Source organism: Leopardus geoffroyi, chromosome B1 (genome assembly GCF_018350155.1).
Source record: "Leopardus geoffroyi isolate Oge1 chromosome B1, O.geoffroyi_Oge1_pat1.0, whole genome shotgun sequence".
NCBI lineage: Eukaryota > Metazoa > Chordata > Mammalia > Carnivora > Felidae > Leopardus > Leopardus geoffroyi.
Genome location: NC_059327.1, coordinates 64,224,026 through 64,236,238, shown reverse-complemented (window position 1 = coordinate 64,236,238; position 12,213 = coordinate 64,224,026). Strand labels below are relative to the sequence as shown.

The following is a 12,213-nucleotide window of genomic DNA, read 5'->3' as shown; positions in this document are numbered from 1 at the left end:
TGAAAATTTTGAGTTTATTTGGTTAAAGATCCTGTTCTTGTTTTTTTTATACTGATTACTAAGCTAATACCATTCAGCTCTAAATCAATTCTCTATTCCACTTTAAGATGCTGGAGCTAGGGGCTTTCAAACCAGATTTCTCCTTTGATATTACCTCTTGGTCAAGTTCTGCCAATACTAGGGTTAATGAAAACTAGAAGACAGGGAGAGAAAATGGATTAACTTCTTGCTTACCTTGTTTCTGCTAGTGTCATCTCAGCAATGACTTTTTAAGTCAGCAGTGGAAGGTGGGTCCAGTCTTTACGTTTTCTTCATACTCCTGGAACTATTCATATTACACCATCCCCCCTTCCTCCCACTTAAATATGTAAGGACTGAGAAGAACATCTCCTTCATGGTCTAGGTCTAAGACCCTCAGAGCCTCTCCCCTAAGCTCAAGTTCCCTGCATCAGTTGAGAAGCATTCCTCCTCCAAGTCTGAGGGGCAGTTCTGAGGGACCTCTCCTTCAACCTCTTAGGTTCCAATAACTTCTGCCTCCTCCCACTGTTAGCTCTCTGTGTGGGTGTTCGTAACTTCTTGCAATTACTAAACATGTACACCTGTTTTGTTTTGTTTTTTACTTTTTCAGTCTTTTAAGAGATGATTAAATAAATGTTCATATTACATTCTTTGTTAGAATTACTGTTGTCTATTTTCCTTACTGCGCCCCAACTTTTACAACTATTCAAATATAGGAATTGGTAGCCAAAGCCTGTGCTACCATAACAAAAACCTAAAATATCTGGCTTAGGTGTTAGGCAATGGGTGGTGAGGAAATCAATTTCAAAAGTAGGAAGCCATCTATCTATATGATGTTTTGGCAAAACTCTTGTCCAAAGAGCTATTTTTTTTTAATTGAATTAACTTGAGAGGCTGACCGTGGGCCTGCTGGGCTGGCAGCACTCTAAACAGACTGAAAAACAAAACTTAATAATGTATGTTAATGATTATTGGCTACATTCAGGAAAGTGTTATAAAAATCTCAGGAACTAGCGTAAAAGCAGATCTGTTTTGGAAGGCTTATTGGACGAAATGTCTGGCTTCTTCTAAACCCTAAATGATGGGATATATGACATTGATGTAAGTGTTGAGTAACAAAGATGCAGTAAAAATTTACATTTGTATAAAGTCACTCCAGGCAAATATGAGATTTAGAGCTGACACTGAATAAAACATCTCAGTTGAATAAAGTATCTCTGTACAAAGATCAGGTTAAGGATGTAATCCTCCAGCCTAATTTTCAAGACAATATCATCTTGAGAGAGAGACATGTGAGAAGAGAAAGTCAAGGGCATCCAAGAAAGAACTTCCTTAGACACATGGACTATCAGGGAGCAAAGAGATCAGAATCCTATAAAGCTTTCTGAAAACTGTAGTTTCAAAAAACCATGATACCAGAAATATGAACCTTAAAATATTTAAGACTTAAAACAACTCTTGCTCCCATAATTTTCCCAAAAAAAGGAAAAAAATATTTTAAGGCTATATAACCCTAAATAGGCAATTTAAATGTGGACAAAGAGAATAAAAGAAAATGAAGACTTTCCCAGAAAGCACATCTAGAGACCAGAGAGAACCACGAACAAAGAAGATCTTCCATGGAGCAGGGTGGAAGCCTATTCAAGGATCTTCCCTGATCTCTATGTTAGGGAGACTTTATAATGTTTGTGCAGCAGGATTTCACCTCTGATTTCCATGTATTTCTGATTCTTTCTTTTTTCAAGCATGAATATTACTGTTGTTTTCCTCTTCCTACTCATCTCCTATACATTGAGTATATATGTATGTTGGGAGCTGTTTGTAAAATACAGATCACTGATTCATAGGTGATTCACCATCATTATCATTCGACGAGGACAATAAATAACCAGTGATCATGGACTTGAGCTGAAACTAGTGACTGCAATACTTTTGTTATTTCTCTTGGAAAATAATAATCCTTTTTCATGAGGGAGTGGAAACATGACATGAATATTTGGCAACCAGAAGGAAGGTCTATGGAAGTGATGGCCTAGGTGCTCCCTAATTACATCTGCTCTACCTCGTCATGTAGCTTCCTAACATTTACCAGCTTCTCTTGCAGTTCAGATGGGGTCATAAGACTAGGTTTGGTCAATGGAAGGATATTCACACATTCAAGGCTGCACAGTGGCCCCCACAGTGTCTTCCTTTTCCTTGGGGACCTAAGAAGCCATGTGCTTAAGGAGGCAGCATCAAAAGATAAAAGGAGCACGTATCTCTAAATCATCATTTGACAATGAAGGAGAGCTGCCAACATACACTGGCTATGACATAAGAAAGGCATAGTTTATTTTTCTATGCTAAGAAACCAAAACGTTGAAATTAGGTTACAGTGGCTAGAGGTTATCCACCTAATACAGCATTACATTTTTAAATATTAATTACTGGATTTATTAAATTGGTAACATGACTTTTCTTTCTACTAACAGTATCTGGATGGGAAGAAAATGTCATCAAGAAAGTGAGGCAGCATGGTGTAGTGGAAAAATCCTTGTCTTGAGAATCTTGGCTACTAGCAATCTTTTTTTTTTTTTTTTAAATCATTTACTAGCTAAGTGACACTGGAAAAGTCAATTAATTTCCCCACAGTCCACATGTGGAAAATTAAGCTAATATTGGGTTACCCAATAATAGGAGAAATCCAGGCCAAAAGTTTTACCTAGGATTTTTATGGTTTTTATCTATGGTTCTATGAAATACAAATTAAGGACTAAAGCCATTCTAATAAAAGCACAGAAGTACTTTTTTTTAATTTTTAGCTTTTGCATGCCTGACAAGTCCAGCTTTATATATAAATATTGTGTAACACATGTTTAGATGGTGTTAACTCATGCCAAGAAGTTTTATTGAAAGTAATAATTTACCAGAGATTGTGTTAGAGTAAGATAAAACAGTACAGATGATAATTTCAAAAAATCTATTTCCCAGGACTTTGACCATCTAATTGTGTTGCATACATTTCTTCATACCCTTGGCCCTCTCCTCACAATCTAAGATGATGGAAATTAAGCGGGATTCCGCTTCTATGTTTTGTCAACTGAATACCTATTTCTTCACATGGTTTCTCCTGATATTCACTCAGTAATGTTTGCTCAGGATCATTATTTCTACTTAAAATAACGGAAATTATCAAATAACTCAGGAGCAAAATATAAACCTAAAATCTTTGCTCACATTTAATTATATGTTCATCAACCAATAAGTCAGGCTAATGAAAGACACTCATGTCCATATAAAATGGCAAAACAACTATTAAAATATATCTAACACGTCAATTTGCAACTTAGGGACTGAATGGAATTTGTCCTCTTTAAATCAAAGTGAAGAATGTTGCAGCCAAATCTCAACAAAGAATGCATAAAACCCCTTTTGCTAATGAGTTCTTCTTTCTCAATCACTGGAAAATAATGGCTAGCTAAAGCTGAGTGTTTGAATTTAAAGCAGAAAACAAAAAATAAAAGAGTATATTATTGATTCACTTTTCAAATTATTTTTGCAATTCTTTAATTCACAATTTTATATAAAATTATAATATTAATCCCTTTTTCAGACATTTTTAGAATATGTAGGAAAACACAGAAGGAACGATTCTGAGTTTTCATTACTTTTGGGTAACTCTGTACTTGGTTTCCTCCACTGATTTCATTACACAGTATAGAATGCAAGATATGAACTTTAAATAACTCTTCAAGATCACTAACACAATGGAGGGGCAATGCCCAAGGAAAAACAAAGAAAAAGAACTTGTTTAATCTGAATGAAGCTCCAATAGTATATGACATTAGATATTTTTTATTAATATAAATTACACTGAATCTATATGAACAATATAATGCAAACACTATAGTAAACAAACATAACGTTTACTTAAAAACTTATTCCTTTCTACATTTCCTTAGCATTCCATTTACATACAAGCCATTTTGAGTAAAAATAACTTTTCAACTCACCAATGTGGAGGTTTGTGAGGCATCAGCCAAATCCCCTGAGATCTCGGGTGTTCGCGTGTTGTTTGGGATTCTGTGAGGGTTACGGGCTATCGCTTCACACCAGCCCAGCATTTTCTCCTTCCTCTTATCCCTTTTCAATTTCTGAAATTCTGAAAATAATTTACATTCCCTGAAACAGGTCACTTATTTTAGTTGTCTGCTTTTGGAAAATGTACTTAATTGAAATTAAATAAGCGCTTTAATGATGTATTAATGGAGACATTTTATTTTAATCAGAGGTTACAAGGAGGAAAAGAAGAATATGCTGATTATTAATAATATCCCAAGACATAAGGCAATGAAAACAGCACATTATCTATTCAAAGAGCCTAACATCTTTTATACCCCAATTTGTGACACTTCTAGACAGTGGGAGTTCCTTGCATCAGGTTCTAAGAGTTATTTTCAAAGATTAGTTTATAACACAAGTTCTTACCTTGGGAGCCAAAAACATTTCCAGTTCCTATATATCTACATATTTCAATGACATCTAAAATTAGGCATAGCTTTTCAGCTGTGCCCTACAGATGCACAATAAATTGAACACAGGTCAGTGATAAAGATTTCTCATTCTGGCAGTGGCATGATTATCTCCCTCATAAAGTTCTGCCAACTGAAGAAGGAGAAATTTTAGTGCAAGCATGGTAAAGGTGGTGTATGACATCCATCACCAGTATAGTCTATTCAAAAATAATAATTTAACAAATTTCCTTACTGTATCCTGAGTAAAAATATCCCACAACTCTTTCTAGATTTCCAGAATTTTCTATTTGGGGAGGTTTTTGTTTTTGTTTTTTTTGTCTCTGAAAAAGTATTATCAACAATGACTTTTATGTAATGGAGAAAACATTGTTTCCCTTGTAAAGTTTTACAGCCTACTTTTCCACTCCACCACACTCAGTAATTAGAAATAGTTTATTGCAGGTCTTTAGTTAAATGCATTACACTGTCAATTAAATATCAAAAATAATGTGGAGTAATTATTTTTCACAGCATCCAAAGCAATTAGCAATCTGGTGGTTTATAACATTTCAGACATTCAAAATAGCACATTTCATAGCACTAAGAAAAGTAACATAAAGAAAGGTTGCACTAACGGATTGATGAGTTATTACTCTAAATGACAAAATACTCAAGTTAAATGGATCTGAACAATGTAGATAGGGATTTTATTTAAAAAAAAAAAAAAGAAAAACAAACTTCAGGGGGACAGTTCAAGATGGCAGCCTAGGAAGACCCTGGACTCACCTCCCTCCATGCACACATCAAATCTACAGCCACGTATAGAAAAACTTTCTCTGAAAAAAATGTGAAAACAACCTGACCAGCTCCTCCACAACAAAGGACAAAAAGCACATATTGAGATGAGTAAGAGATTCAGATATATGGTCTTGCCCAAACCCTGCCCCCAGTGCGGAGACCCACAAGCAGGAACGATCTCACAAATAAGAAGCATATCCCTGAAAAGCAAGGGTTAAGAGTCCCACATCGTGTTACTCAACCATTGGGACCTCCACCAGAGATGTAAAATCCCAAAAGTCTGGCTGTGAAAACCAAACAGTCTTATATCCAGGAGATCCAAACAGCCATAGGAAATGGACACTTCAAACTTAAAGGGCTTGCACAGGCTTGCTTGCCCTGGAGCCCAGCACCAAAGCAGTAGGTTGAAAAGTAGTTACACAATGCATGAAGAAGATTCACCGGCTAATCTTAAAGCATCTCTGGAGGGTCAGAGGCATGTTGGAACTCGCTCCAGGAACAAAGGTGCTGGTGGGTGACATTTTTGCACTCTCTTTCTACGTTGCCATCACTGCCTACACTGACCCAGTGTTTCCCCTCAACCCAAACTGCTAAACCCAGCAGGTGGAGGTGTTCCAGCCTGGTACTTCCCCATAGTCCAGGCTTGCTAGACCCAAAGGGCAGGCATGCCCTGGCCTGGGGCTCCCCCATGGCCCCACCAAAGGCAACAGGTATATGCAGTTTTCTCAGGGCATGCCACTTGAATACCAGGTTCTGGTGGCCATGGGGGCTTGTGTTTCCGGCCTCCATGGGACTGAAAGAATCAAAGACACTTTTGGGCAGGCTATCACCTCAAGGCACTGAAATATTTGCCATTTTTCTGTGACTACTTCTTGAAGACATGGAGAAATAGCTGTTTTGCTTAATATACAGAAACAGAGAGAGTCAAGCAAAGTGAGAAAATAGAGGACTAAGTTCCAAATAAATGAACAAAGTAAAACCTGAGAGAAAAGCCAATGAAATGGAGCAATTTTCTTAGTAACATCATCAAAGTAATGGTTATGAAGATCATCACCAATATTGAGAAGAATGGATGAAAGGAATAAGAAATTTAACAAGGAGATAAAAAATATAAGAAAGTACCAAAAAGAAGTCACAGACCTGAATGATATAATAACCAAACTGAAAAATACACTAGAGGGGTTCAACTGCAGACTAGTTCTGCAGAAGAAAAGATCAGTGACCTGGAAGACAAGGCAATGGAACTCACCCAAACAGAGCACAAAAAGGAAAAAAAAAAGTTCAAAAAGTGAAGACAGCTTAAAGGACCCATGGAACAACATTAAGCAAAACATTTGCTTTGTAGGGGCCACAGAAAAAATTAAAAATACTTTAAAACAAATCAAAATGAAAATTCAACATGCCATAATCTATGGAATGCAGCATAAGCAGTTCTAAGAGACAGGTTCAGGCCTACCTCAAGAAACATGAAAAATATGAAATAAACAATCAAACTTTATACTTAAAGGAATGAGAAAAAGAGGAACAAACAATGCCCAAAGTTAGAAGAATGAAAGAAATAATAAAGACTAGAGCAATAATACATGAGATAAAGACAAAAAAAAAAAAAAAAAAAAGACAACAGAAAAGACCAATGAAACTGAGAACTGGTTATTTAAGAAGAAAAACAAAATTGATAAACGTTAGCCAGATTCACTAAGAAAAAAATGGGGAGGGAGCTCATATAAGTAAAACCATAAATGAAAGAGAAGTTACAACTGAACTCAAAGAAATACAAAAGATCCTAAGAGACTACTATGCAAAATTATATGCCAACAAATTGGATGATCTAGAAGAAATGGATTTAGCCTTAAAAACACAATCTTCTAAGACTAAATGATAAACAAATAGAAAGTCTGAAGAGAACAATTACCAGCAAGGAGATTAAATCAAAACCTCCCCTCAAACAAAAGTCCAGGACCAGATGGCCTCACTGGTAAATTCTACCAAACCTTCAAAGAATATTTAATACCTATCCATTTAAAACTCTCCCCAAAAACTGAAGAGGAGGCAATCCTTCCAAACTCATTTCACAAGGCCAGCATTGCCCTGATACCAAACTGGAGAAGGACACTAAGAGAAAAAAAAAAAAAAAAAAAAAAAAAAAAAAAAAAGATATACCAAATACCCCTGATGAACACAGATGCAAAATTTCTCAACAAAGCATCAGCAAATCAAATGCAACAATACATTAACAGGAGCAAATACCATGATCAAATGGGAGTTATCCAGAGATGAAAGTATGGTTCGACATCTGCAAATCAGTCAACATGATACACCACATTAACAAAATGAAGGATAAGAAGCATATATTATTATCTCAATAGATGCAGAAACAGAATTTGAGAAAATTCAACATCTATGTTTGATAAAAACTCAAAAGCCTCCTCTCAGCAAACTATGTATATAGGAAATATACCTCAACATAATAAAGGATATATGACAAGCTCACAGCTAACATCATAGTCAGTAGAAAACGTTTTAGCTTTTCCCCCAAATCAGGAACACCACAAAGATGTCCATTCCTACCATTTGTATTCAACATAGCATTGAAAATCCTAGCCAGAGAAATTAGGTAAGAAAAAGAAATAAAAGACATCCAAATTGGAAAGAAAGAAGTAAAACCGTCATTATTTATGGATGAGGTGATTTTATATATAGAAAAACCTACAGACTGAACCAAAAGTGTGAGAATAATCAAATTCAGTGAAGTTGCAATCTACAAAGTCAATATACAAAAAGCTATTGTTTTATCCACTTATAACAAACTATCAAAAAGAGAAATTAAGATGGGGCGCCTGGGTGGCTCAGTCGGTTGAGCGTCCGACCTCAGCTCAGGTCACGATCTCACGGTCCGTGAGTTCGAGCCCCGCATCAGGCTCTGGGCTGATGGCTCAGAGCCTGGAGCCTGCTTCCAATTCTGTGTCTCCCTCTCTCTCTGCCCCTCCCCCGTTCATGCTCTCTCTCTGTCTCAAAAATAAATAAATTTAAAAAAAAATTTAAAGAAAAGAGAAATTAAGAAAACTATCTCATTTACAACTGCATCCAATGGAATACAATACCTCGGAATAAATTTAACCAAGGGTGTTAAAGACATTTGCACTGAAAACTATGAGACACTGATGAAAGAAACTGAAAAAGACACAAATAAATGTAAAGATATTCCATGCTCATGGATTGGGAGAATTAATATTGTTAAAATGTCCATGCTACCCAAAGAAATCTATAGATCCAATGTAATTAATCTCTATCAAAATTCCAATGGCATTTTTCATAGAAATAGAAGAAATAATCCTAAAATTAGTATGGAGCCACAAAAGATTTCAAACAGCCAAAACAATCTTGAGGAAAAAACAACAAAGTTGGAGGCAACACGCTCCTTGTTTTCAAACTTTATCACAAAGCTACAGTGATCAAACAGCACAGTATTGGCCTAAAACAGAAACATAAATCAATGGAACAGAATAAAGAGCCCAGAAATAAACTCATGCATATACAGCCAATTAGTTTATGGTGAACGAGATAAGAATATATAATGGAGAAAGGACATTCTTTAAAATAAATGTTGATGGGAAAACTCACAGTCACATATTAAAAAAAATGAAATGGGACCACTATCTTATATCATACACAAAAATTAACTGAAAATAGATTAAAGGATTGAATGTAAGACCTGAAAACACAGAACTCCTAGAAGAAAACACAGGCAGTAAGTTCATGACATCACTTTAGGTGGTATGTTTTTGAATCTGACTTCAAAGCCACATCAAAATAAAAAGCTGCACAGCAAAGGAAACCATCACCAAAATAAAAAGGCAACCCACTGAATGGGAGAAGATATTTGCAAATCATGTATACTATTATAATGGGGTTAATATCCAAAATATATAAAGAACTCATATAACTCAACAACAACAACAACAACAACAACAACAACAACAACAACATGATTAAAAAATAAACAGAGGATCCGAATAGACCTTTCTCCCAAAAAGACATACAAATGGCCAACAGGCACATGAAAACAACTCATGTTGTCCTCATGTTTTCTCATGTTTTCATGAATGATGCTCAACATCATTAATCATCTGGGAAACGCAAATCAAAACCACAATGAGATCACCTCACACCCGTCAAATGGCTATTTTCAAAAAGATAAGAAATAACAAGTGTTGGTGAGGATGTGGAGAAAAGGGCTCTTGTGCTCTGTTGGTAGGAAGGCACAATGGTGCAGCTACTATTAAAACAGTATGGCAGTTAAAATAGAACTACCACAGGAACTAACAATTCTATTTCTGAGTATCTTAAGAAAATGAAAACACTAATTTGAAAAGATATGGAAACAACCAAAGTGCCCATCAACAGATAAATGGATAAAGAAGATGTGGTATATATAGTGGAATACTACTGAAACATTAAAAAAATGAAATTTTGACACTTGTGACAATATGAAAGGACTCTGAGGGCATTACACTAAGTGAAATAAGTCAAAGACAAATATTGTGTCATTTCACTTAAATGTGAAATATGAAAAAAAAACAAAACAAATGAACAAAAGCAAAACAAAACAAAACTCATAAATGCAGAGAACAGATTAGTGGCTGCTGAGGGGAGGGGAGCTGAGGGATGGATAAAAAGAAAGTCAGAAGGTGCAAGCTTCTAATCATAAAGTAAGTAAGTCATGGAGATGTAACGTACAGCAAGGTGAATATAGTTAATAACATTGTTTGCATAGTATGTAACTTTATACGGTGAGAGGGGAAACTAGATTTGTGGTCATTTCACATTATATACATATATCAAATCATCCCGTTGTACAGCAGAAACTAATATAATACTGTATGTCAATATACCTCAATAAAAAAAAAACTTTCATATAAATTTAGTTTAAGATACTCAATGGAATGGATTTCTTAACAAGACTATTATTCTGAGTGAATCATTCATTTGAGATACAGGGAAATGGTGAGGGAGCTTGAAAACAATTTCTTGGGTGAGCAACAAATTATTAATGTTCAACCTTTCAACTGCTTGAGGTTTTATTGAAAATTCTTATCTGTGTTCTATAAAATCTGCATATCCAACTAATTCACACTCCACAGAAGGTAAATATTTCCACATTCCCAGTACACAGTATCTTGGTTACTCATCAGCTTTTAATTACATTTCTTGAAGTGTGCTAAGAGTAAATGAAAATAAGTATCTTTATTCAAAGGCAAGGAGTGAAATGATACATAATGACCAAAACAGTTTAATCAAGTGTAAACAAATGTTCTACTTGTAAGTCATTTGCTTTTTAAAAAAAAAAAAAAATTAACTCTATAATTAAATATCACTTTAGCACTCATAATAAAATGCTGAATTCATGCATGAACAAAAAGCATAATAAAGTGGCCCACAAAATCATGGTATCATCAGTACCCATTCTGGGATATGTTTTTAAAGGTAGCCAACTTCTTATTTCCCATTCAGCTTTTGAGATTAAATAAGGCTGTTTAATTCCATTGGCAGCATGCTTTATTGGTGGTAGTGGTATAGCTACGTTCCTTCCTATTCAGTCAACATGAATCCGTAAGTGTTTACTGAACCCCCTACTCTTTGGTAGGTACTGAAGCAGGCATGGAAGAGCCATATTTTCATGTTTTGTTTGAGTTGGACTCAGTGCATTACAGAGAATTTTAATTTCTGAAAGTAACTAGGATCTTTCTGACTCTCTAATTTTTAGATTTGTAAACTTATTTGCTCAATTCCCAGGTGACTGCCTGCTCCTCTTGATCTCAGATGTCTGTCTTTCCTGAAGCTAGCTCTCGCAAATCATCTCTTAGAACTGTTTTGCTGAACTGCTATCAACAAATCATCATGGCAAGAGCTACTAAATTTTGGCCAAACTTGCTGACGTAGCATAACAAAATGCATTCTAATTTTCTTTTGTATGTGACAATTATTCTCTTAATTCCAGAATGACTAAGTAGGCTAAGTAACTCAACAAATTAAAATACATATTGTTTTCATCTAAATAATGTGTTTATAATAATAATGGAATATTCACCATGGACACTTCACTCTCAGTGTGGGAAAGAAAGGAAAGAAATGATACATGGCTAGGGCCTGGAAGATGACAAGCTCATAATTTAATTCGAACATATGCATAGGAATATGTATAATGAAAACTAAAATGTGTAAAATGATAAGAACAATCCAACTCCATAGCTTCACTTTAGCTTTTTATTACATGAATAAAGAATATATGAAAATATAACAAGGGTCTATGATGGTTCTATTACTACTGTGGACACTCACATCATTACTATAAGGCAGGAATTTTGTCTAATGACTCACTCTATATAATAAACATCTACTGACCTTACCAGCTACTTTAGAATCAAAGAATTCTATCTGAAAGAAACCAAAGTTTAAATGGCCAAACTTTGAAAGCAGCATGGGTATAGGAAAATTGAAAAAGAGAGGATGGGGAAAAAAAGGAGAGATCCATTGCCTCGTTACGTCAATTCTAGTGAATAAGATACTGTGATGGTTGCTCAAAACAGTATCTTTTCTGTTTTCACAGAACCCTCAGACTTACGTCTCATTTTAAAGACATCATTTTTGCATCACTGATGATAAAGCGGAAATTCCAGAGACAGGTTAGGTGATTTGAGATAACTGAAGGGTTAATAATGTTGACTGCTGAGCCTCTGCAGACCAACATTCTTCCTACACAGGTCAGGAGTACTTATACTCTTAGGTGTAAGAATGTACTGTCAGTCAGAAGGGTAGGCAGATTATGAGCATTTATAATTAACCCTAATGCACTTTAAGCTGTAAGTATCATTAGTAATATATCAGAATAGGAAAGTGGTCATTA

General features: G+C 35.3%; 1 protein-coding gene across 7 annotated transcripts in view; it reads right to left on the bottom strand.

Moving 5' to 3' along the window:
* Nucleotides 1-12,213, bottom strand: part of MARCHF1 (membrane associated ring-CH-type finger 1) — an 874,367-nt gene that overhangs the window by 304,754 nt on the left and 557,400 nt on the right. For 6 of the 7 annotated variants that reach the window (XM_045463907.1, XM_045463928.1, XM_045463918.1 and 3 more), the window contains one exon: nucleotides 4,011-4,159. The exons of the other annotated variant lie outside the window; for it this stretch is intronic. In XM_045463907.1, coding sequence (XP_045319863.1) covers nucleotides 4,011-4,121 — 111 coding nt within the window. In that variant the 5' untranslated portion in view covers nucleotides 4,122-4,159. The remainder of the gene's footprint in view (nucleotides 1-4,010; nucleotides 4,160-12,213) is intronic. 7 annotated transcript variants of the gene reach the window in all.